At 40.4% G+C, this 26,571-nt stretch overlaps 2 protein-coding genes across 16 annotated transcripts in view; one reads left to right on the forward strand and one right to left on the reverse strand.

The window, feature by feature from the left end:
- Positions 1–1,177: 1,177 nt before the first annotated feature.
- Fmo3 (flavin containing dimethylaniline monoxygenase 3) lies at positions 1,178–23,884 on the reverse strand. Its single transcript, XM_021172606.3, has 8 exons — positions 23,753–23,884; positions 16,275–16,463; positions 15,375–15,537; positions 14,492–14,634; positions 11,432–11,631; positions 5,611–5,966; positions 2,573–2,645; positions 1,178–1,906 (listed from the first exon to the last, which is right to left on the reverse strand). Exons 1-8 carry the CDS (start codon positions 23,882–23,884, stop codon positions 1,558–1,560), a joined length of 1,605 nt encoding a protein of 534 aa, XP_021028265.1. The 3' UTR covers positions 1,178–1,557.
- Positions 23,765–26,571, forward strand: part of LOC110301903 (uncharacterized) — a 57,805-nt gene continuing 54,998 nt past the window's right edge. For 13 of the 15 annotated variants that reach the window (XR_015048082.1, XR_015048079.1, XR_015048080.1 and 10 more), the window contains exon 1: positions 23,829–23,927. The gene's annotated coding sequence lies outside the window, so the exon portion shown is untranslated. Of the gene's footprint in view, positions 23,928–26,571 lie in introns of all 15 variants that reach the window. The other 2 variants (XR_015048087.1, XR_015048088.1) reach the window with 1 other exon arrangement.

Consider the following 26,571-nt stretch of genomic DNA (forward strand, 5'->3'; position numbering starts at 1 on the left):
CTTGAGTTATCCCTTTAAAACACCAAGTCTTGGTTTGTTGATTTTTCTGTTCTAATTATCATGCATATTCTCTGACCTTTAGTTCCTCCAGGACAGCCTTCAGCTTAGTCCTTTCCCTACTTCCTTTAGGTATGACATAGATTTTTGCTGTTTCCGATTCAGGGTCAAAATTGAAAACCTTTAGTTTCAACTCCCGCCATATCCTCCCCACCCCCCATGCTAGGATTATAGACATGAGCTGCTGTTCTGAGCTTCAATTCTTTTGATCATCCTCTCTTGATCCTACACAGACATTTAGCATGATAAATTTCTACCCCAAGACTGCTTGTGTTACATTGCATACACTTTGTTTGTGTCAAGATAACTTTTATTTCTTTTCTTTTTTCTGTGATATATCTATCAGTGATTTATTTTTGCAGCACGCTGTTGAATATCTCATCTTTCTGAGTTTCTAAGACTTTCCCAGGGTGATCTACATGTACAACAAGCTGGCTTTTGAATGGCAGTCATTTCCTTTGACCTTTGAATGACAGTCATTTCCTGATCTGTTGGCCTCATGATTCCTGAAAAATAATTGTCTTAGATTTTTGTTGCTGTGGTGAAATGGCTGAGGCACTTCACAGTTGGAGAGTGTGAGTCACTGGCACTGGCTGATCTCCTTGTGTACCTTTGTGTGGTAGACAGAGCAGTGGGAGCACAGGGGTGAACTAGCAAATGTCATTGCATACCAAGCCAGGACCAGAGAGAAGAAACCAAGGGCTTGCTCCATCGAATGATCTGTGGATTTCCAGCTGGACCCCACCTCTGGAAGGTATCATCACCTCCAATAGTATACCCTGGGCCCCCCTAGAGAACAGTTATCAGATTCAAGTCCCAGCACTAGGAAATTCCACTTTCTAAAATGCCTTCTATAGCAACTCAAAGGCACAAATGTTACTCATCACTGCGATTATTTACTTGCTCTGTGTCGGAGAGTTTCTTTTCTTGTTTTACTGATTTTCTTGTCAGTGAAATGAGCCAATTTGTGCTAACTTTCAATGTGAGTCAGATTTCTATACTGTGTTGCTAGGGAGCAAGGGACAATGGCTGGAGCATTATAAATAAAATAAAAATAGAATGTAATAGTCGAACTCTCTGCTCAACTTCACAAATAGTTTATAGATGCAGCCCAAGAAGATCATATTCTAAATGCTCTATTTTATTCACTGTCTTGATATGAAGTATATCTTTCAAGCATTGTTTAAAAGAGAAAAGGAATCATGTCCAACTGTTTCAAGAGATGATACAAGTTGTCCATAAAAACACCATTCTTGTTACAAATTGTTGGTGGAACTTAAAGAGAAAGGGACTTAGCCCACTGCAGATCAGCATGATTCTGAAAGGGGCTGAGTTACAAAGCCAGAGCAAAACATTGTCTTGTTTACTAATTTACATCTAGAGTTCTGGCAAAAGATCTTGAACAGGAAAGGGAGAGGTGTGAAAATCTTAATTTTTAAATAGCAAAGTTCTTGTCTGGTTGTTGTCAGTGACTCTCAGAAATTCTAGAGGGACCCACAATCAGATCAACACAAGGAATAAAGCAATGAGCAGAACGGCAACAGCCAGGAACCTGAGCAAACGGGAATAAAAGTAAAACCAAGACTTCTGAACTTTACTGACGACACGCGTCTTCATAGGCTTCAGTGATCGGTCCCACTGCGTTAAGATGGCGTTCCGGGCTCCTGACCACTTTCCTGGGCCTACCAGCCGGAACTGGTAGGGACTGCAAGGGCCAAAGAACACTTCTACGGCCAATCTGGGATCCTTGAGAAACAGCCATAGGAGATTGGGCTTTGCGCCAATGAAGGAGGCCAGTTCATCCATATAAACAATGTAATCTGTCTGGATGGTGGCGCTATTGCCAAACCTAGAGATGGGAGAGGAGAGACAGTCTGTGACAACCAGGCTTTGCAGGAACAAGAACAGGGAAAGCAACCCAGGTCTTCCCATCTGGGCCAGTTGATATTCTCTTGTGTTATTGGAGAATATTTCATATCTTATTTGGAAATTCCCCAATACTACAGAGCAGCGGAGAACACTTTTGCCCCTATTAGCAAATGGAAAATTGTCTATGGCTCAAGCAAAGTTATTCATTCACAGTCCTTGAGCTGATTAGTGATAGAAGAAAGGATGGGGCCCAGGGTTCTAGTTTCCTTCTCCTGCTGCTGAGTAGTCATTTTCATTTAAAGCATCTATGCCGTTAAAGATTTCTGGGCTAGAGAACAGAATTCTGCTTTTCTACGTTTCCCTAATTACTTTGGGTTCATCCCATTTGCAGTCTTTTCTGAGACGTACTGCAGAAGACAGGGATATTAATGAGGATGTAATGAGTGCACTTTGCAGTTAGTAGGACACAATGCAGTGGCAGGTGAGAAAACCTCAGCTAATGATTCTGGATGTCAGAATGTGCCTCACAGCTTTGGCTCTGTTGATATCGTTAAGGGTCATCTAAGACCAAATCAGTTTTGAATATTGACAGATTCTGATTTCTTGATGTGGCTTCTGATATCTACATTACCCTGAGTAATCTTACCATGTGAGCTTTTCCCCCATTTTCTCTTCAATATCATCCATCATGTTGTTTACTGAAGGCAAAGTGCAAGTTCCTGAAAAAACAAGGAAGGGCCTGGCATTTTTTTTCTTCTCAGTGGATTACGGAATCACAACACATTTTCATCTTAAAAAGTATTTATTATTTGTGTACGTGTGTGTGTGTGTGCATGTGTGTGTGATGTATGCAAGCCATGCCATAGGAGTGAGGGAGGTCATAGGCCAACTTTCAGGAGTTACTCTTCTCTATCCACTGAGTCCTGGGAACTTAACTCAGGCTTTTGCAGCGAGCGCTCTTAGTCACTGAGACATCTTACTGAGGCTGTTTTCATTTTGGCCTTTTACTGTTCAGCAAAACAAAATCTTAAGCAAATGAATAGGTGACTATTTTTAGACTGATGTGGATGTCCTACTCTTCTCAGAAGCCATCCTTGTCAGCATAATGAAAGTCTATTATGTAATCATCTTTGTACCTTGGTTCTTAAAAATACCAGATGTTTAATGACAATTAAAGAGTTATACTCTAAACTTTCAATCATATTTTAAAGAATATTTTCTATAAATTGTAGTCTACTGCAAGTGAATTGCAATAATTTTCAGGATTCTTTGTGTGTGTGTGAAGTATGTGTGTGTACCTGTTTGTACGTGTGTGTGTTGTGTAAGAGAGAAGAGATAGATGACAGATAGATAGATGGATAGATAGATAGATAGAGGTAGATAGATGGATAGATAGATAGGTACAGAGACAGAGATAGGCAAGAGATAAGAAACATAGAGATAGAGAAAGAAGGAAACAGACAATGAGGAGAGGTCAGAGGTTAACCTCAAGTGTCCTTCTCTATAGTTCTCTGACTCAGTTTTTGAGATAGTGTCTGTTTTTGAACAGGGAACTCACCAACTGGCTAGACAATCAGGTGGGCAAGTGCTAGGAGCCCTCCTGTGTCTACCCACTGTCCCTAGAACTACAGTTAAAGGCATCATCTGACATACCTGGGATTTTTACACGGCTGCTAGGGCTCTGAACTCAGGCTGTCCTGCCTTTGTGATAAGTGCTTACTGACTGAGCCATCTCTCAGGTCTGATTGTTTTTCAAGATTCAAGAGAAAATTTTTCTCTCTGAATTTAATGAGCCCCCAAATCTCTTGGTGGAGAAAAAGAGAGTTGTTGAATGCGACTGAGATTATGGACTATACAAATGCACTGAGGATAAGGGGGATGCCGGGTGATGAGATGCAATTTGAATTACTTTTAAATGAGATTAAAATTTATCTCTAAAAGGGGGGATTGCTCTCCCCTTGCAGTTAACATCCCTTGTCAATATGAATTCATTATAGCCCTTGGACTCTGTCTTGTCCAGATGCAGGTGAAGAGACTGGGAACTGGGAACCGTGTCACTTCTACCATCAGGTTGCTTGTAACTGGTTCCTTTGTCTTGGGGTTCTGATTTTTTTCCTAGGGGCTGGGAGTCAAATCCAGGGCACTGGGCTCCTCAGGTAGGTGCTCACCAGTGAACTAAATCCCCAGTTCATAACCATTGCTCAGATTCTCCCCAAATAAGTTGCTTTCTCAATAACCTATCTCTTGTAAGTCGATCAGTTTCCTGTCGAATGCCCACTTTGAGCTTTCTCCTTCAAGGTTATTCTTACAAATTTACTTATTTATTATTTGCTTTCTATCTGTGTATGCATGCATCTATCATGGTGTGTGTGTGTGTGTGTGTGTGTGTGTGTGTGTGTGTGTGTGAGTGTGTAGCAGCCAGAGGACAACTTGTGGGAATCAGTGTTTTCCTTCTACCCCGTGGGTCCCAGGTATATCAGTCTTGGCATCAAACACCCATGTCAACTGAGCCATTTTACCACCTTCAACTTCTGCTTGTTTCCTTATTTTCTTTTCTCAGAGCTCAAGTTACAACTACTGTGCTTACAGAGGATTAGTGACCTTCCTTTAGCTCCAGTCTCCTGGGGGTGGTATCTGATGTCTGAGTGGCTGATCCTGCTTTGCTGGAACAACTTTTAACCCTGAGACCACCTCCAATCTCTGTCTGAGCAGGCAGAGGAGATTCAGTGGGGTCACTACTGAGTAGGAACATACTAATATGGGGAGGCAGCCTGATAGCCCAGCTGGGTGTACAGTGGCATATTCTAGGCTTTGACATCAGAGGGAGTGTCTAAATCCTGCAAGTCACAGTACTAGAAACCTTAGCTATGGCCTCAAAAGGAAACTCCCTCATCACGAAGTTTCATAATTTAAGGTTCAATTAAACTTTGCTCAATATATTTTGACATCTCTGTCTTTTTTCTTTTTTATCATGGCTCTCCTCACAGCCTTATGATCTGTGGTTGCCCACAGCTATGTCCTTCATACTTTACCGTGGCTCTGATCCCAGCTCTGTTATGAGAGGATGCTGGCTGCCTTCCTTGTCTGACCTCAAACAAGTATGTTGTTTGGTTTTTTTCTTGAAAATGTGAATAACATGTTCCCTCGAATCTTAGGGATTGTACATTTCTCACACCCAGTACTTCCTGTCTATAATCAACCCCTGCTTGTCCTTAACTAACAGAACACACTGCAGAGAAGAAAAGAGGACAGGAAAGCCACCACCTTCCCAGAAAGCGTGCTTCCACTGCTGTAGATATCTGAGGTTGGCTGGATACTGGCCTGGAATTATCTTTTCCTATCCCCATTTCAAGCCATGTAATTCTATTTAGTTTGAAATCACAATTAAATAAAGTTGTCATGCAGTTAGGACCAAGAACTCTTGGAGTTCTTGTCTAATGAAGGGACTCAGGTAATAGTCAGTTTCCAGGAATTGCAAGTAGCAAAAATCTCTTAATAATCTCTTACTATTGCATATAATAACCTAGTGACACATATTTTAAATTGTTTATAGAATAAAGCACCAATGGAAATAGAGTTACAGATTCTCAAAGCTTGATAGGTCCCTGTAATTGGGATTATTGCGTAGACTCTGAAAAATACTCTCATTAGACTCCATTAGTGAATATTTTTTGAGCCACTTACCTTTTATTACTTGTGCTGCCCAGCGTGCCTGCAGATCAGTTGTGGGGATGGCGGCACCCAGGGACTGGACCAGGCCAATCACTGCCATGGTTGGTTTCTCTAGTTGAGGAGGGAAGATGCCTTTGTACAAGGTGATCTCATTATTTCTGCTTTTGATAATGGAGTCATCCAGGAAGGGGTAGGCATAACCATAGCCTGTGGCGAAGATGACACAGTCAATGGCCTCAAACACGGTCCCATCCTCAAACACAGCAGAGGTCTCTGTGAACTCCTTTACATTAGGCTTGATGGACACCATGCCACACAGGATTCGGGCTGGGAGCTCATCATTGAACACGGGCTCTTTCCTGAGTGTTCTGTAAGGACAGCAGAGATGAGGTCATTGTAACAGTAATGTTTGCACACTGCCTTAGTCTCTATACAAGTTGTTAAAAAAAGGAACAAAACAAAGAGTTTTCCCCAAGGTATGGAATATCATTAATGCATTAGAGGAATAAAATGGACATGTGGCATGTAGGAAGTAAGAGAAGTTGCTTTTGGCATGCTCCTTCTCATCCATATGGCTTGTTCTCAGAATGAACAACCATCCCCAGCAACTATCAAAGCGTTTGTTAAGGAAAGTTCGAACGTAAGGTACCTGGTTCCTAAAGTCTTCCCATTACTTCTTATTCCCCATGACATTGTGAGGATTAAGTCCTCTGAAATTCCCCGTGCCTCATTTTTATCCCCTCTTCTGGAATGTCAATATCAGGTATCTTAGGTCACAGGGATCTCTAAATAATATGAAGAATGTTGTCTGTAGCACAGATAAAGTGCTAAAAGCATTAACCTTTATTCTTAAAACTTTTTTTTTTTTTAAAGATTTATTTATTATATGTAAGTACACTGTAGCTGTCTTCAGACACTCCAGAAGAGGGAGCCAGATCTCATTGCGGATGGTTGTGAGCCACCATGTGGTTGCTGGGATTTGAACTCCTGACCTTCGGAAGAACAGTCGGGTGCTCTTACCCACTGAGCCATCTCACCAGCCCTTAACCTTTATTCTTACTTTTTCAAACTGGCCATGGTAAGATAAACTTGGGTGAGTGAAAGAAAAAGAAAGAAAGAAAGAAAGAAAGAAACAAAGAAAGAAACAAAGAAAGAAAGAAAGAAAGAAAGAAAGAAAGAAAGAAAGAAAGAAAGAAAGAAACAAAGAAAGAAACAAAGAAAGCAAGCAAGCAAGGAAGCTATACCAGGGTTTCCATAGGCTGGTGAAATAGGAGCCACATGAAGTAATTGTACACCTTGAGCCAAGTCAGGCACCCCTGGGAACTCAGATAAGGCTAGAAGAAGGGGGAAGTGTTTGAAGCACTGGGGATCTGAAAAGAGATCCTTATTTTTCAACAGTAAAATCCTCATGCGTGCAGATCATTCTGGACTTGAATGGCATGGAAGGAAAGGGCTTTGTTATGATATAGCTAAGACAGTTACGAGAAGAAACTTGAGGAGGATTTCTCTGGAGAAGAAACAGAGACAGGAAGATCGGTTGGAACTCTGGGTGGAAAGGACTCAACTGTATTTCTTTCCTGACACTTGTATTAAACTCATTAAACACCAGTCATCAATCATTCCAACCTCACTGAGACTGACTTTGTCAAGGCCATCAGAATAGAGCTGATAGGTCCAATGGTCCATTTCACTTATCTTGCTGAACTTATTATTATATTAATAACTATTGACTTAATTAATCTTATCTTCCCTCCCGAAATACATTTCAAAAGATCATCAAAGATCATCATGTTTTCCTAGTTCCTTTCCTAATATGACTACTTGGTGTCTCTGCTTCTGTCTGTCTATCTGTCTGTCTGTCTGTCTCTCCTCCTCCTCTCTCTCTGTTGCTGATATTCCATTTCCCACCAGACTACTGAGCAAATAGTTTATACCCCAGAACTCCACCCTCAGTCTTTTTGCCCCCTACACCACCATTCATCCTTCAAGAGAGGGTGTAAGAATTTGAACCTCTCTTTTGTGTATTCCATAGCCATTCAACATATTTTTCTGCATTCTGGCATCTTAGTTTTGGTGCAGCTAAAGATCAAGCTCTGTTCTTTCCAGAGGCTTCTATATCTCAGTAAACACCAGCTATGTTCTCTCTCAGATCAAAAGTTTTAAAGATATTTTTCAAGCTCTTCTCGCTATCACATTCTTTATCATGTATAACAGAAAATGGCCATCTTGCCAAAAGCAATCTTCAGATTAAATGTAATCCCCATCAAATTTCCAAATCAATTCTTTACAGAGTTAGAAAGAGCAATTTTCAAATTCATTTGAAACAACAAAAAACCCAGGATAGTGAAACTATTCTCAACAATAAAAGAACTTTTGGGGGAATCACCATCCTTGACCTCAAGCTGTATTACAAAGCAATAGTGATAAAAACTGCATGGTATTGGTGCAGAGACAGACAGGAAGATCAATGGATTAGAACTGAAGACCCAGAAATGAACCCACACACATATGGTCACTTGACATTTGACAAAGGAGCTAAAAACCATTCAGTGGAAAAAAAAAGACAGCATTTTTAACAAATGCTGCTGGTTCAACTGGGGTCAGCTTGTCAAAAAAGGGAAAATTGACCCATTCTTATTTCCTTGTACAAAGCATAAGTCCAAGTGGATCAAGGACCTGTACATAAAACCAGAGATACTGAAACTTATAGAGGAGAAAGTCGGGGAAGAGCCTCAAACACATGGGCACAGGGGAAAATTTCCTGAGCAGAACACCAATGGCTTATGCTCTAAGATCAAGAATCGACAAATGGGACCTCATAAAATTGCAAAGCTTCTATAAGGCAAAGGACACTGTCAATAGGACAAAATGGCAACCAACAGATTGGGAAAAGATCTTTACCAATCCTACATCCAATAGAGAGCTAATATCCAATATATACAAAGAACTCAAGAAGTTAGACTTCAGAGAAACAACCCTATTTTAAAAAAAATGAGTTACAGAACTAAACAAGAATTCTCAACTGAGGAATATTGAATGGCCGAGAAGCACATAATGAAATATTCAACATCCTTTCTTTTCAGAGAAATGCAAATCAAAACAACCCTGAGATTCCACCTCACACAAATTAGAATGGCTAAAATAAAAAACTCAGGTGACAGCAGATGCTGGTGAGGATGTGGAGAAAGAGGAACACTCCTTCATTGCTGGTGGAATTGCAAGCTGGTACAACTACTCTGGAAATCTGTCTGGCGGTTCCTCAGAAAACTGGACATAGTGCTACCTGAAGACCCAGCAGTACCACTCCTGGGTATAAACCCAGAAGATGCTCCAACATATAATAAGGACACATGCTCCACTATGTTTATAGCAGTCTTATTTATAGTAGCCAGAAGCTGGAAAGAACCCAGATGTCCCTCAACAGAGGAATGGATACAGAAAATGTGGTAAATTTACACAATGGAGTACTACTCAGCTATTAATAACAACGAATTCATGAAATTCTTAGGCAAATGGATAGAACTAGAAAATATCACCCTGAGTGAGGTAACCCAATCACAAAAGAACATACATGGTATGTATTCACTGATAAGTGAATATTAGCCTAAAAGCTCCAAATACTCAAGATACAATTCACAGACCACATGAAGCTCAAGAAGAAGGAAGACCAAAGTGTGGGTGCTTAGATTCTTCTCAGAAGGAATACAAAATAGAGGAGCAAATATGGAGATAAAGTGTAGAGCAGAGACCAAAGGAAAGGCCACCCAGAGACTGTTCTGCCTGGGGATTCATCCCATATACAGTTACTAAACCCAAACACTATTGTGGATGTCAAGAAGTACATGCTGACAGGAGCCTGATATGGCTGTCTCCTGAGAGGCCCTGCCAGAGCCTGACAAATACAGAGGCAGATGCTCTCAGCCAACCATTAGACTGAGTGTGGGGTCCCCAATAGAGGAGTTAGAGAAAGGACTGAAGGAGCTGAAGGGGTTTGCAACCCCATAGGAAGAACAACAATATCAACCAATCAGACCACCCAGAGCTCTCAGGGAGTAAGCCAGAAACCAAGGAATATACATGGTTCCAGCTGCATATGTAGCAGATGATGACCTTGTCAGGCATCAATGGGAGGAGAGGTCCTTGGTCCAGTGAAGACTGGATAGATGCTCCAGTGTAGGGGAATCGAGGGCGGGGAGGTGGGAGTGGTTGGGCGGGTGGAGGAACACCTTCATAGAAGCAGGGGACGGGATGGGATAGGCGGTTTCTGGGGTGGGGAGAACTGGGAAAGGGGATACCATTTGAAATGTAAATTTAAAAAATCCAATAAAAAAAAGGAAAAAAAAAAAGAAAATCCTAGGTATTTTCCTTTCAATGAACACTGATAATGGGTCCTATTCCTGGACACCAATCTCTGTCATACTGTTTTTTGACAGCTATTTTTGGAACACATTGTTTTGGTAGTTAGGATTGAATTGATGGCCTCCTACACGCTGGGTATACACTCTACCCCAGTTCTGACAAAAGCGTGTGAACCGGTCACACTGAACGTCTGTCCGTGCTCCGCCTCTCACTGAATGACAGTGACTAGTGTAGTAAAGTATCCCCAGCACTAACTTAGATATTGTCCCTAATATTTTTTGGATGTTCGGCTTCCTGTTGCGTTTAGAGTAAAAGCCAGGCTCTCAGGTCCATAAGATGCAATGCCAATTGGATATTTCCATATCTCTGGTTTCTTTTCCATGCTCACCTCTTCTCTCCTGTAAAAGGGGCTCACCCTGCTTGTTGATTATGCCAGCCCTACCCTGAAGAGAGACCCCAACTGTATCCTCTGTAACCCTCTTCCCTAGATAGCCTTGCAGTTCTTCCGCATATTTCCTTTAGGGTTTTGCTTTAAAAAGTCCTCTTTCCTCTGAGACCTAATTCAAGGACCCCATTGTAAACTATGCTAATGGCATCTTCCTTCACCCTTGCTTCCATCAACAAACAGCCTTCTGCTAAGCATATTGTCTGTTTACAGCTAAGAGAAGTGTATTCCAGTAGGGTGGGATTCTGTTTGTTCTAGATACCGATGTATCCACAAAGACTTAACTTAGGATCTGACATAGTAAATATTTCATTTGTATTAGCTAAGTCAATTAATTTGTAGGGACTTTGAGATTTGTATTCAGTGTTGGAGCCATTTCTTATGTAGCAGGCTTAACAGAGTTGTAGAAAAAAATTAAGGTGGGAACTGGGGATGCTGGACTCATTTGTGGTGGGTTTTGCTCAGTGAGAGCACTCTTTGGGGGGCTGAGAAGAGAGTGCAACACAACAAAGTTATTTTGTTAGCATCAGCTTTGACATTAAGCATGAGGTCAATGGATAAAGAACAATGCAGATCTGAGTTTGTACTGAAGGTTGTTTTTACTCCCTGGATGTGGGACCTTGGTAAGATTATTAATTCTGTTGTACTTCAGTTTTCTTTTTTGAAATGCAGGAGAACAAACAGAGCCCTCTTCATGCTTACCAGGGTACGTGTCATAATATATGCCAGAGCTTAAAGGTCGACTAGGTAAGACTCTGGTAATATATGAAGTTATAAAACATATTTATTTTTATTACTGTTACTGTGGGAACTGCTTGCTTCAGTGTTACCTAACTTTCTAGATGTACAAATCTGGTAAGGAACATGTGTGGAAATCAGTCCCAATATTTGCAGTTCTTTATCCTTGGATACATGAGATGTGATTATTTCATGAATATTTTTGATTTGTTTTGTGATTACAACACACATCAAGGGCTGTTGACCTAGAGATCAAATTTGGCAGGCCCATCACGTTTTAGTCCCTGTTACCTGTTTAAAGGCACCAAACCATAGTTTTCGTGCTTGAATCTGGCATTCATCTGCCTTAGGTACCACCAGTCAGAGATGGCGGTGGGTAAGTTGTTTTTGAGGAAAGTTTGAAACCGTGTGAGCACCACCATGTCCCAAGGGTAGCCATCGTCCCAGACCCGACTCATCACCCAAGAACCACTTCTGGAGCTGATGGTGACCTGAATAAACAAACAAACAAATCCACAAATGCTAAATGTAATGAGTGTAGTGCTCATTGTAGGATGCCTTCTGCATCTCTAGGGATAAACTTGTTACTGTTGCTCTTGAGGGTTTGGTTCTGTTGGGTGTTTTTGTTTTTGTTTTTGTTTTGTTCTGTTTTTGCAAGGAGGAAGTAGAAATCCCTTGGCTCTCAATCCTTCTAAATTGTTGCATAAGGCAAAAGGAAGCTAGTTTTCCTTCCTGGGAGACACTGACTCCAAGAGCATTTCACACAAACCTCCTCATCTCAATTTGCTTCTGCAGACTGGAACCGACTTATTTCAATCTTCAGCACAGCTGACCACCAATATGAATTCCCATTATATTTATCTCAGTGCTCTCCCAATTATTATCTCAAAATAGGCATTGGTGTAAAATAAGGCAAGCAAGTTATGACTAGGACACTACAGCCAAAAATCTTGGCCCTCTGATCGCTAGATGATAGGACATGGGGGAAGACTGCTTTAACAATAATCTTGTCTCTCTTCTCCCAAAACAGAAGGAATTGGCATCTACAAACTCAGATTTGCATGAGGGTCAGTTGAGGATGCTAACCTGGGCAATATGGCTGACATCACATCTAATATGTGGTTAGTAAATGTCAATTTCCTTTCCTTCCTCTTTTGTTACTTCCTAACACAGTAGGTTTTAGGTTTCTTCTCTGATTTTGTTTTTTTTTTGTTGTTGTTGTTGTTGTTTTTTGTTTTGTTTTTAAATTATGCAATGCTATTAAAAGAGAAGCTGGCTAGAGGCTGAGAAGCTTGAGAGCGTCAGAAGTTTGTGCTCTTTCCACAGTTTCATCACACAGGCAGACGTAACTATCTCAGAACCATGGTTCATCTCATTTCTCTTAGTTCAAAGCCTTAAGCGATAAACTTTTACTTATGAAGAACCCATATTCTTCAATGTCCATTGAAGCCTTTGGAAAGATCACCTACTAGGACTCCAGCGTTTTTTTTCCTCTCATAGTTCCCGAGCTCCTCTGCCCTTGGAATCTGAAACTCTGAATTTACTTTTCTTAGGTCTTCTGCCACTCAGAGCTTACGTTCCCCTGAGTCACCTAAGAACTTGCTGATGTTCTGTCTTCAGCTATCTTCTTCTTCATTTTTTTTCCTCCAATGGGAAAAACAGGATTCAAGGACTTTGTACTAAGAGTTAAAAGCACTCACTTATGGGGAGTACCAAAGCACCCTGATGCAGTATATCTGCTGTTACTATTAAGAACTTTCATTTCATCAAGATAAATCAGAAGCCCTCTAATACACAGTGCTGGGTCCTGTTTTCTTTCTTTGCTGTCTTTCCCCCTTCTAAGAATAGCTACTGACACCACTTCAGCAGGATGGTTTTCAAGAATGGGTTCAGGTCCATCCCCTTGGTATGGCCTCAGACTCTACAATCTTTTAGTCATTTAGTGACAGAATTATCCTTTTATTCTTCATTCCAGTGGTAGCTCTTATACTGTTATCATGCATTCTGCTTAGTTCTTGAGCTTGTTTGTGTGTTCCAGTGTCTGTGAGAGTGAGTGTGAATGAATGAGTGTGTGTGTGTGTGTGTATGTGTATGTGTGTGTGTGTATGTGTGTGTGTGTGTGTGTGTGTGTGTGAGAGAGAGAGAGAGAGAGAGAGAGAGAGAGAGAGTTGGCTAGATTTTACTACCTCCTGAGAAGGAAGGCCATGTGGTAAATTCCTTTGTATGCCTCCTAGTTATCAAGTGCAGCATGGATAGAGGCCTAGGATTAGATTTTTATACCATTTGTCTTGACATGGTATCTGTACATCTTGACTGCAATATCCTGGAGTAAAACTAGACATCTGCTGGGGATGCTCAGAAACTTTATTAGGGACCTGTACTGGGCTTATGTTACACCAGTAGGCATAACATCTGGGAATTGGATTCCTGTCTTTGTGCTTATAAATCCTTACTGAATCTTTTAGAGTGAGGATTGACATTTGTTTAAAGTCACACCCCGAAAGGACCTTCATCACCCCCTCTCCATCTTCCTTTCAGCTTCCCGTCATATCCTTCTTACCCAGACCCACTGACATGCAGCCCAGAGGCCCAGTGTCCATTTTTGAGAGACCAAAGCATCTTACTGTGAGACCTTCTGCCTGGACACCTCTTCCCAAACCGTGCCTTTCTCAATGCTGGTTCTCTGTGTGTGTGCTGTCATCTCCAGGGGTCTTTTCCTCCACATGTGGATAGATCGCCCCCTTCAATCACAGGGATTGTGTGCTGTATTTTCTTTGCTAGCCCTTTTCACAGTGGTAATTTACACCTGAGAGCATTGACCTCATAGCTTGGAGTTCAAGAGTGAGGGTTATGTTTGCTTTGCTCAACATTCTTTCCCCAAACCAGCACGCCAGTGCCTGGAACAACAAGTAACTATTGAACGAATGCACGCATGCAGTGAACATGGGGCTCTCTGTTTTTATTGACTGAATCCTGTTTTAACTCCATAACAATCTTATTTCTAAATTGGTTCTGTTTTTATCTGTCTTATTGACTAGGAGACCAGAAACCCACAAGTCTAGAACCACTTGTCTAAGAGTCTCAGTCATAACTTTCACCTCAAGTTCATGTTAACTTTAGAGAAATCGATCAGACACACATGAGGTATACAAATGTCTCAAGAAGCTAGCTGGGTGGGAAGCATTGCCAGTGATACCTATAAAGCCACTTCAAATCTCACTTGTCACCTAGAATGCTGAGGCATATGAAATATCACCTGGCATTCACATGCCACCCCATTCCATAGCGCAGCTTTCAAGTAATGGCTTTTGTCCCTTTAAGATTGTCCGTGGAGCACATGGGCTACTGTACCTGCTGAGCTACATGGCTGAGTTCTGCAGCAATGTCACAGCCTGAGTTCCCCAGGCCAATCACCAGGACTCGTTTTCCCTTCCATATTCCTGGTTCCTTATAGTCCCTGCTGTGGAAGCATTTGCCTTTAAAACGGTTCAGTCCTGAGTGAGAAGTGAGAAGCATGTGAATCAATTTCATTTCTAGGAAAATAAAGCAACTTTAGTGGTCATGAAATAAGACAACTTAGTAATCCTAACACACACACACACACACACACACACACACACACACACACACAGGTCTATATATATCAGAAACATGTTTTAAGTTGACTGCTTGTAGTCTAATTAAAAAGACATTACCACAGTTTGGGGATGGCTTAAGTTTATTGCCCAGAGGTACAGATGCTGCCAGCTTGGTCCCCAGCATAGTGGTACTGAGGTGTGGATATAAGAGGTGGAGACAGCTGGGAAGTGATTTTGTCATTTAGGACATCACCCGTGGAAAGGGTGAGTTTATTTACACGAGAGAGAAGTAAGCTCTATTGTTCTAAAAAAGAACAAGCTTTGCTGTTGAATCTCTCTAGCTGCCTGTCTCATGTAGTAATCCTTACCGGCTGGACTTGACCTATTCTTTTTCCCTTTCTTTACTATGCTGTGATACAACTGGTGTGTGTGTGTGTGTGTGTGTGTGTGTGTGCTGCAATGGAAGACAGTCCTAGCTACCATGCTGCGTAGACTTTCTAGTGTCTATAAATATTTGCAAAATAAGCTTAGTTCTTCAACAATGTCTTGATTGCCAGGTATTCTGTTACTAGCATCAGAGAACACACTGAAATAGACACCACGAGCCTGTTAATTCTTGACAGATGTGTAGGTGGCTTCCTATATTTTAGCCTTACCTGGAAAGGAGTCTTTTGGTACATGGGGAAATACATGATGCCCAGAACAAATCATTGTAGCATCAAAGACAGCTGTTTCTTTTTTACCGTCCTTTTCAGTGGTGACTTCCCATTTGCCAGTAGTTGAGAAATCAGGACATTTATTTATACTGGTTACAAGTGTCTAAGGAATGCAGAGAGAAAGCCTTCTTTAATATTCTAATAGTAGATTGGTCTTGATAAAATTACTTAATTAGAAAGGTACCTCTTAATGAAATTCAAAAATCCCTTGGAAGAAATGAGAACATTAGATTACATATGTATGTATGTATGTATACATTAATATATAGTGTGTATATTTTTTCATCTTGTTTTAAAATATTTTTTATTGTTTACTGCAAATGGTTAAGTTTATAGTCTCACAAAAGCATGGCTTTATACACCTTGCACAAGAAGTCTCACTAATATCCAGTTCTAGATGGTTTGTATTTTTACATTAAATTTCTTTTAGACACATGACTATTTAGAAATTGGAGTTAATACATTTATAAACCCATGGATACCTTGTATCTATTTCTTTGTTACTGATTTGGTGCTGTTTTGATATAAGAACAGCAAGTGACCATGTATTGCCTATTTCTGACGTTTCCTGAGAAATAGTGTTCTGAAATCTACAGTTAGAGAAAGTTAAAAGGGGCTGGGCATGGTGGTGCAAACCTTTAGTCCCAGCACTCAAGAGGCAGACACAAGTGGATCACTGTGAGTTCAAGGCCAGCATGTTCTACGAAGTGAGTTCCAGGATAGACAGACAGACAGACAGACAGATAGATAGATAGATAGACAGATAGATAAGTAAATAGAGCAGCAGTCTCGGACCTCCTCATCACCATATCTGAAGCTATTTTTCTGATAATGTCTTACCTCAAACTGTATGTATTTCAGGAGGTTCTTTTCCTTGGCAAATGAAGTAATGTATTCTTGGAGCTTGCTGTGATGCATGAAGTTGGGAAAGTCGTCGGGATAGGGGAAGTCTGGAAAACACATCATTTCTTTGGAAGAGTTGGTGAAGACTGATTGGTAAATGCTGGCCCTGCCCTCTTCTATATGGTCCTGTGAACGACAGTTTCAGATGGGTAAAAATACTCAGTCCCAAGTCACTGTAGTAAGATGAGTTGACCTTTGTCCACAGATTGCCTCTGATAAGCTGATAAATAGATATTCACGTACCCTAAACAATTGATGCTGACCACAGAACTTTATCAAGGTCATTAAGGGTATGGAAGCACATACTCGACATGGTTTGTTTTCTAAGGGAAACCTCTTCTTTGTTTCCTTTTAGACATATGCAATCAGCACTCTTATTTCTATCATCTATGCTGATAGAGGTTTTCATAGTTCAACTCTACAGGATTTCATTGTGTCACCAACTCACCTGCTTCAGTAACTACTAGCCGATTTGAATGGTAAAGACCGTGATAGGTGGTTGACAGTATTTACAAGATTTGTAAATGTGAGCATTTTCAAACTAGTCTTTTAAAATTAATTGTAAAATTTCTACTACCTTTTTTTTTGAACAAAGCATATTGAATTGATGGGCATTGCCTGCCCACATTTATGCAGGTAATAGAGTTTTAACTTTTAGAAATATAGAAACGTTTGCACAGGTAAATTAAGAGAGAAGTTACAGCAACATGCTTAGAACAGTAGAGGAGGAATTAGATGATGGTGAGAGAAGACGGGACATGGAAGCCATGGAAGGAAAAAGGCTCAGCAGAGAGCAGATCAGGACATGGGGTTCTCATCTGTAGCCATAGTTGACCTCCCATCTTTCTCACACACACCACCACCACCACAACTACCATGAACAACAACAACAACAACATCAACAAAACATCCCCAAACTATGATGAAAGATTAAATTATAGATCTTTATGGATGGTTGCAAGTGTGTAGAGAAGCACGTAGACCATTAGAAAGTTCTCACTAGATTTCATGTAACTCAAAGCTGATGGGCACCTGGATTATGACCTTTTAGTAAACGCTGGAACATTACATCATATCAGTCAGTATCACTAGCCAGACTGAAATTTCCTTATTGTCAAGTGACAGCTTAGGTATTGTGTTTACTTCCAAAAAGAATGTGACCTTGAAAGGTGACCCAAGCTTTCTGTTGCTCATGTGACTCACGCACCTGACTAGTCCACATGAAAATTTGAGCAGGTGAAGGGATTTGTAGCCTCTAACAAGTTTAGGAAGCTTGATATAAATGATATCGCAAGGAAAGAGGAAGGGATTAAGGAAAAGTTAATTCACATAGAGTCTCCCAACTTGAAAACCCCAAATCTGAAACATTTTGAACACCAGCATTGAAATGTAAGTAGAAAAATTCAGCTGTAGGTGGAACAAGACTCAGGGAACATTGTAAAAGAAAAGGGCAGAAAGAATGTAAGGGCCAGAGTATGGAGAAGGGCGCTGTGGAAAGATGTCCTCTGGACATGGCTGCTGCACACACTGACTCAGAGTAGGTGTGGTGTCCTGCTCAGGGCGTGCTCAAGATCAACCAGTTAAAAACTGGGCTAAGGAAGGGGCTCCTGTGGTCTCACTCCAAGCTGAAAAAATATTGGCAGTTAATAACTGCTGGGGGATGAAGAATTACTGCCTTTCTTTTCTTTCTTTCTTTCTTTTTTTCTTTCTTTCTTTCTTTCTTTCTTTCTTTCTTTCTTTCTTTCTTTCTTTCTTTCTTTCTCTCTCTCTCTCTCTCTCTTTCTTTCTTTCCTTTCTTCCCTTCCTCCCTCCCTTCCTTCCTTCCTTCCTTCCTTCCTTCCTTCCTTTCTTTTTCAATATACCACAACCTCAGTTTCCCTTCCCTCCATTCTGCCAAAAACCCCTCCACTTTTGTACTGCCCTTCTTTCCCAGATCCACTCATCCTACATTTCCCTTCAGAAAAGACAAGGTCTCCCTAGGGATATCAACTGAACACCACATAAGAAGATATAATAAGACTAGATGCAAACCCTCTCATCAAGCTTTGGAAAATCAACTCAGTAAGAGGAAAAGGGTCGCAGGAGCAGGTGAAAGAGTCAGAGATACACCCACTCCCACTGTTAGGAGCCCCACAAAATACCAAGGTAACACCATAACACACACGCAGAGGACTTAGCGCAGACCCATGCAGGCTAGAATTACTTTTGCTATGGGATGTGGCTACTGGTATATTGCCCAAGCCCCAGTGGATGACCCACACCCATAAGCATATAGGCAGCACTAATTGGAACTTCATATACATATACATATACATATACATATACATATACATATACATATACATATACATATGGCATGAAGTTGAGAAGGCAAAGTGTCTGGGAGTGGGGAGAGGAGAATTAGAGTGAGAAATTGGTGGTGGATATGAGACATCAAGATACACTGAATACATGTATACATTTTTTCAAATCATAAAAATTAATAAAAATAGTGTGCAGAAGTTATTAAACTTCTCATAAACCAATGCAATTTACTGATTAATTGTTTTGTGGAGCACTTTTGGGAAACAAGTTTTAGCTAAACCTGTGGCCTGGTTAGTAGCTTATTTGGTCTGTGGGTAAGCAGTAGGAGGCAGTAGATCGAAACAGTTACAAAGCAGCAAGCTTTCTGAACATATAGTTTCTTACACTTGAGTAATGCTTAGATTCCTATGAAAGGTGAACAAGTGTTGAGAATGTAAAATTCTGACTTTAAAAGCCAAAAGCAACAACAGTGCAAAATTACTATACTCTTGTTATTAGCTCCTCAAGTGACTATTTGTCTGTAGCTGCCAACTCCTAGTGGCTTGAGTGACACCTATTCCTGGCCTCATTTGAAATCTTTTTCTTTTTTTTTTTTTTTTTCAAAACTGGTCACTAGTGGTGGTAAGATGCCAAGTCATATTTCTTTTCTTTTCTTTTCTTTTTGGCCTTACATTTTCTTTTTTCCTTTTTTCTTTCTTTTTTTTTCTTCATTGGGTATTTTCTTTATTTATATTTCAAATGTTTTCTCCTTACTTGGTTTCCACCCCCTCCAGAAACTCCCCTATTCTATCCCCTCTTCTGCTGCTTCTATGAGGCTGTTAACCCACTCACCTACCCACTTCCACCTTCCTGCCCTGGCATTCCCCTACACTGGGGCATTGAGCCTTCACAGGACCAAGGGCCTCTCCTCCCATTGATGCCCGACAAGGCCATCCTCTGCTACATATGCAGCTGGAGTCATGGATCCCTCTATGTGTACTCTTTGGTTGGTGGTTTAGTCCCTGGGAGCTCGGGGGCGGGGAGGGGGTGCGGGGGGGGGGTCTGTTTGGTTGCTATCTTAACCCATCTCATGTTGGTAAAAGAGCTGGAAATGTTGAAGAGCCAGTTATATTTTTCTTGTGACTCCTATAACGGATTGCTACAAATGTGATCAACTAAAGAAATATGACCTTGTTCTCTTCCAGTTCTGTAGGCCAACAATGGAAACCCCGACAAGCTGTTAGCAGAGTACGCTCTCCCTCAGAGGCTGTGGAGAGAGCCCACTCCTTGCCTTTTTGAGTGAATGCCAGCTTTTCAATGTCAAACGTAGCTGCCTTCACTGACTGGTGGACTCCACAACCATTTTCAAGATCATAAACAAAATGTAGCACTTTTTCTCTTCTGTCTCTCGTATGTCTCCCTTTACTCATAGGAGGGGACTCAACACAGCATTTCCAGACAGCCCACATAATCCAGGATAATCTCTGCATTTCAAGATTTTTTAAATAGCCTTAGCCCCAAATGTTTTCCCTTAGATAGTAAGTTCTATAGATCCCAGGAATTAGGAAATGATGTAATGAGCATATACATGCACATTTGCTGATTGACTCCTTAGGATAAGAAGACAGTGACAAATGCCACCAAGGGACTTTAAAGTGTGTCCTCCACTGCCCTTTGTAGCTGTCTCATTAGTTTGGGGTATTGTAAGAAATAATTCCATATCCAAATCTCAAATTGCTTTTAAAAAAATTCCTTTCCGGCTGGGCGGTGGTGGCGCACGCCTTTAATCCCAGCACTTGGGAGGCAGAGGCAGGCGGATTTCTGAGTTCGAGGCCAGCCTGGTCTACAAAGTGAGTTCCAGGACAGCCAGGGCTATACAGAGAAACCCTGTCTCGAAAAAACAAAAAAACAAAAAAAAAAAAAATTCCTTTCCTTCCACATTCCTTCTTTGTCATCATCTCTCCTCTCCCCTCTTCTCTCCTCCTCTTGACAGGACCTCATGTATCCCAGGCTGGCCTGAGACTGTGTAACAGAACTGTCTTGAACTTCCACATCCTCTTCCTTCAACCCCCTGAATGTTGAGATTAGATGCGTGAGCCACTGTGACCAGTTTTATGGTGCTAGGAATTGAATCTAAGGCTTCTGAATATACTTTGAATTGTACCAATTTGTAAACTCTACCAACTGACCCACATTCCCAGATTCTCATTTTTGACATTCTTAGTATTATTACTATTATTTAGTACACATTTTTGTCGTTAATAAATGGTAAACTTGTATAAATACCAAAGAAGTATTTGAAAATAAAAAATTTTAAAGATCAAAAGCATTATACTGACTGGTTATATTTAGTTGTATATATATATATACAACTAATGGATAAAAGAAAGAGACCAAGGAGGAGAATATGGGAGGGGTGAAAGGGAGGGAAAAATATGTAATTATATTGTAATCTCAAAAATAAATTAAAACAAGCACACAAAACCAATAGCTACCAAGACCTGTGGATGTATACACAATATAGAAAAATTAAATATTGTATTAGTAATGCAAAATGTGTTGGAGGAACAAGAATGGAGAGATTTTATGTGTGATTTAAGTTGTTATCAATTTAAAATAGATGTAACTACTTTCTACATATGTTAATATATCAAATGTGTTTTGTGTTTTAAATGTTACCATTTTTCATTGTATATAGTCTTTGTAAGTGGATGACATTGTGTTGCATGAAGGCACTTTCTCAGGAGTGCATATCTCTGTTGAGCACAGTGCCCTCCCACACTCTCAACATTGCTACTTTAATTGTACTGAATTGTAGGCTATCATGTAGAAATTAAATACATATATGTATTGTACAATGCTTAAACCAGAGTACTTAGAAATTATATGTTGACTCACAATAAGTGTGCATATTTTGAGGCACATTTGTGATGCTTTAGTGCATAGGTACAATACATATTGATCAGATTAAGAAACTGGGTTTTCATGTCCTTTGTTATCACATTGTGTTTGCAGTGCTTGGGTGAGTCTCTTGTAGTTACTCAAACATATGTAATTGGTTACAATAAACTATAGTGTAGATCATATTACTTCAATCCACGTGTACTTGGGTGCCTGCTATTTAAATTTCCAGTGTCTTCCCCATCTCTCATCTTTCCTAGCCTTTAGTAATCACTACTACACATTTAATTACTTTAGAATAATTTTTCGTTTAACACAATGACTTTCATTTCCATCCGTTTCACTGAAAATAATGGGATATTAGTTTTTTGAAGGTGGAGAACCACACATACGGATGTTCACCTACCATCTTCTGTATTGCTGGGGTCACATCCATCTTCTTTTTTACCTGTATTAATGTCTTGAAGTGCCTTCCCTATTTTCTTCTAGTTTTGTAGTTCTAGATTATTAAAGTTAGGTCTTTCATCCATATTTGCTTTCTCTCTCTCTCTCTCTCTCTCTCTCTCTCTCTCTCTCTCTCTCTCTCTCTCTCTGTGTGTGTGTGTGTGTGTGAGAGAGAGGAGACAGGTCAAGTTTTAATCTTCTCTTTGTAAATATCCATTTTTTTTCAGTGCCATTTACCAAAGAGGTTATCTTTTTTCCCCTCTATAACTAATGAAATTAAAGCGAAAGATATCATAAAAGGAACCTGATTCACAGTTAGTACAAAACTACAAAGGAGCTTGGCATGTTGTATGCTTCTAATCCCAGCACCTGGGAGGCAGAGGCAGGCAGTTCTCTATGAGTGTGAGTTCAGCCTATGTAGAGAGTCCTAGTTTCAAACAAACCGGCCAACCAACCAACAAACAAATTAAAAAAAAAACACCCCCAAAGAACTAGAAAGGAATAAATTTAACTAAAGAAGTAAAAGACTTCTCAATGAAAATTGTAAATTCTGTTGAAAGGTAATAAGGAAGACTTCAACAAAGGGAGAAGCCTCTGATATTTACAGATAGGGAGAATTAATGTTGCTTTGGCCATACTACCCTCAGTATTTACATATTTAATGCACATTGATCAACATGCCAAATCATATTCTTCAAAAAATGATTGGGAAAGTCCTGAAACTCTTCCAGAAGTACAGAAGACTAAAAATATACATGAGAGGCTTGAATCAAACTAAACCAAACCAAAGCAGCCCATGAGTGTGGAAAGTCCTGAAACTCTTCCAGAAGTACAGAAGACTAAAAATATACATGAGAGGCTTGAACCAAACCAAACCAAACCAAAGCAGCCCTAAAGAAGCAAACCAAAAAAAAAAAAAAAAAAAAAAAAAAAAAACCAAAGCTGGAAGTGATCACATTACCTGACTTCAAATTATAGCACAAAGTTATAGAATTCAAAACAGCACAGTACTGGCACAAAAACAAACACACGGACCAGTGGATTAGAATTAAGAACCAAGAAATCACTCAATCCATTTGTAGCCAATTGGTTCTCGCCAAAGCTGTTTTCCATGATCACTTGAGAGACTGAAGTTTGTGGTCTAAATCGCTAACATTGCCCTTTGCAACTTCACATTTAAAACCCTGATTATTTTTCTGTGACAAACGAACACATGTTCACGGACATGTTGAGGTCAGAGGTTGATACTTGATGTCTTTCTCACTTCCCACCTTATTTTGTGGGGTTGAATTTCCCATGGAACGGGAGCTCAGTGGCTCGACTGTTTGGCCAGAGAGTAATCATACTTGTCCCACCACATAGTATCCTAGGTGTGCACCTGATTTTTATGTGGTTTTTTTTTGGGGGGGGAGGGGTGGCATCCAAACTCAGATCCTCTTGCTTATGAGACCAAGCACTTCACTCACTGAGCCACCTCTCAGCCCTACCTGGCAGCTTTTAAATATGGACGGCATGTATCTGTATTATATAAACTTACCTAGTATTTGACTATGAATTTTTTTATCTCCAAGTGACTCCTATTCATGATTTATCAGATTTTCTGCTAACTCCAAGGACATTATTTTTGACTTGCTTCCACGGTTGCATTTTGTGGGATCCAAACCAGCTAGGAATCACAACTGTTGCCTAGGCAAGTCTGAGCACCCCACCCCTGCTCCACCCTGTTCAGCCCTTTCCTGCCTGTTGCACAGATGTCCTGCCCATTCTCTGACTGTTGCCTCACTCACTGAAAATTTCCACAGGCCCCCAACATCATCACTCCTCTCAAAGCATGTGGGCTCCAGCCCCTCCTCCAGACAGCTCCTGATGGCAGCCAGGCCACTGACACCAGCTCCAATGATGGCCACTTTCTTCTTCATGGGTGCCTGCGGAGAGGTGCAGAGATCACTTCCAGCATCATTTGTAAGAACTTATTTTGGTATTTACTTTTGGTTTACTAAGAAAACATTTACAGAGTAGTTTGGAATACCAGTTAGCCATGAAAGCACAGTTTGCACTTTTCTGAATCTTGGCAAAAGAGCAGTTAAACAAAATCACCTGCAACTTTGAGATTTGTGATCTGAATTGCAAACACTACCTTTCGCAAACTCATGTTTAAAAAGTTTGGTTTTTTGGTGTGTGTCTCTGTGTAGGGGGGAGGCATGTCCACGCATGTGCAGGGGCAGGTGAAAGCAAAGTGTATTAAGTATTCTATTTTCAGTCAGCTCCCAAAATTAAGAGATTCACAACTAAGGTATGCAAATACTTATCCATGACACACATTCACAGTTAAGATACACACACACACCTCCACACAATTGTTTATATGTGAATAAAGCAGACCCAACTATAGGTATAGATGTGTGATGGTCTCTCTGTGTGAGAGGGTAGGTTTCATGGTCATCTGCAGACATTCAAATCCCTTCTATAAACAGTCTAGTATTTTTGTCAAATGCATGAAATTTCCCTGTATCTTTCAATTCATCTCTGCATTATTTATAACTCATTACTTATAATTGATAATATTATCAATTCTGTAGAAATACTTTGTTAGCTGTATCACTTAAAGAATAGTATCAAGAGGGGGAAGAAAAGAAGCCTGTGTGTAGTCAATATAGATGCAGCCCTCATAGGCCTAACTACACTATTGGTTCTTGGGTACTTGAATCTTCATTGGTAAAACACACACATGTATACACGTGTATATACATGCACATACATATATGTAACACACATATATAGAATATCTGTATACCTATATTTATTTTATTTAACACAAGACTGGTAACATCTATATCTCACTATTTCTGAAGGCCACTCTTTTTCCTTCTTTAACAGAAGTCAAATCATTGTCTTCAAACAACTCCTTTCCACTCTTACCCATTCTCAACCTCATTCTCTTCAGAGAGAATTATGTTCCTAATCTTTTCCTATCCTTATGTTTTACCACTACCTTTCTACACTTCTTTTTAGGTAAAATTCCTTAGCTCTGCAAAGAAAAGACTTAGAGGATGCGAATCATGTTGTATAATTCCCAGGAAAAAGAAAAACCTGACAATTTGCTGAATGACATGATATGTTCATTCCAGCCACACTAAATGTAGATCCACCCAAGTCCATCCATCCACCTGGCCCTCCTCTATGTTGCTTTCCTAATCACCCACAAGACTTTCCCTCCCTCAGCCCTTTGCAGTAGATTTTTTATTTTACCTTTTCTTTGTCTTCCTTTCTTCTCTGTGTTTAAACCCCTAGTCTTCTGGGGAGTCTGAAAAAGAAAATGTTGTGCACCTTATATGTTTGTGTGTGCAGGAGAGTCATTGGAACAGGGAGGAGCTTATCTTAAAGAGATAATCCTTCATCCTGTAGCAAGCCAGCACATGCCCCAGCTCCTGTGATGTGCTGGTCTTTGGGCCACCTCTCTGGCCACTCAGACCTGCCTGCTTTCCTGTTAGCAGTAGTTAGTAACCTCCAGTTTCACTCTTTGGCCCTTGCTTTAGTGGTGGCAGACTCTCCAGATTGCTAAGGTTCTAGTTTCTATTTCTTTATGTGCAATCCTAAAGTTTATTTTTTGTAGGTCTTTTGTGGTAGCCTGTGGTGTCCTTCCAAATCCTATTGAAAATTAATCACAATTTGAGATAGGTCAGTAGCAAAGATGGCATTTCTGTTCTATGAAAAAGAAACCCCAAACCAATAACCAACCAACCAAAACAAACAAACAAACAAAAATCCCAGGATTGCTAGTCACAGATATAACAAGTAGGTTGGATCTGGTCATGGGCTTACTGCTAATTTAGAAAAGCTGTCTTATTCAGATGCATCACACTGAGGGTGTTGTGGGTCTTCTGTGAGACGTCCTTCAGCAGCTTTAAAGTTATAGCTTGCAACTGCATTTTAAAGGAATTCCAACGGAAAGAGTTTGTTGCCTCTTGCCAACACAATTCACCCTCCTCGTAGCCCTCCAGGGGAAGTCTCCCTCTGCTCAGAAGGCAAGAGACCTGGCAGGAGACTGTACCCAGTGTTCAGGACGATCACTGAGCTTTTATTTCCACTGGTCAACCTCTCTGTCTACTGACAGACATAGGTGTCAGCATCCAAAGCTGCCTAACACTTGTATAAAGCAGGATAGGGACATGTGGTTATAGCCACAGGAGAGTATTCTACATAAGGAACCAAGAAGCCAGCAGAGCCAAGCCCAGCCCTTCAGAAAGCAGTGGAAAACAAACAAGCACTTGAAAGTGTTTAACCAAAGCCTTTTTAAAAAGTAACTTTACAAGCTTTGTTTTCTGTCAGTAATCTAATGCACATATCATTGTCTGTTTTACTCAAATATTTAGATGTCTGAAAAATTGAGACTTAGTGTGTTGAATATGTACTTTCCAAAAGAGCCACCAGTGTGAGCACAGTCATAGACTGTGCTCACAGTCCAGGATAGGAGGTAGCACCGGGACGGTGAGCAGAGAATTTATACAAAGGTTGGCATGGATAGAAAAAAAATGGACATATGGGCAGTGTTGGGTCATGTTAAAAAAAATTAGCTGAATGCAGAATAATGACCATTTCTGAACAT

The sequence above is a fragment of the Mus caroli genome, unplaced genomic scaffold, assembly GCF_978045245.1.
Source record: "Mus caroli unplaced genomic scaffold, Mus_caroli_1 scaffold_1, whole genome shotgun sequence".
Lineage (NCBI taxonomy): Eukaryota > Metazoa > Chordata > Mammalia > Rodentia > Muridae > Mus > Mus caroli.

Excerpts from the sequence above, each read along its gene's own strand:
- Fmo3 (XM_021172606.3), bottom strand. The coding sequence starts at position 23,884 with ATGAAGAAGAAAGTGGCCATCATTGGAGCTGGTGTCAGTGGCCTGGCT. Across the intron at positions 2,646-5,610 it reads GGCAGCACAAGTAATAAAAG|GAACTTGCACTTTGCCTTCA; the intron begins GTAAGTGGCTCA and ends TTGTTTTTTCAG. Across the intron at positions 1,907-2,572 it reads ATGGGGGAAAAGCTCACATG|GTTTGGCAATAGCGCCACCA; the intron begins GTAAGATTACTC and ends TCCCATCTCTAG.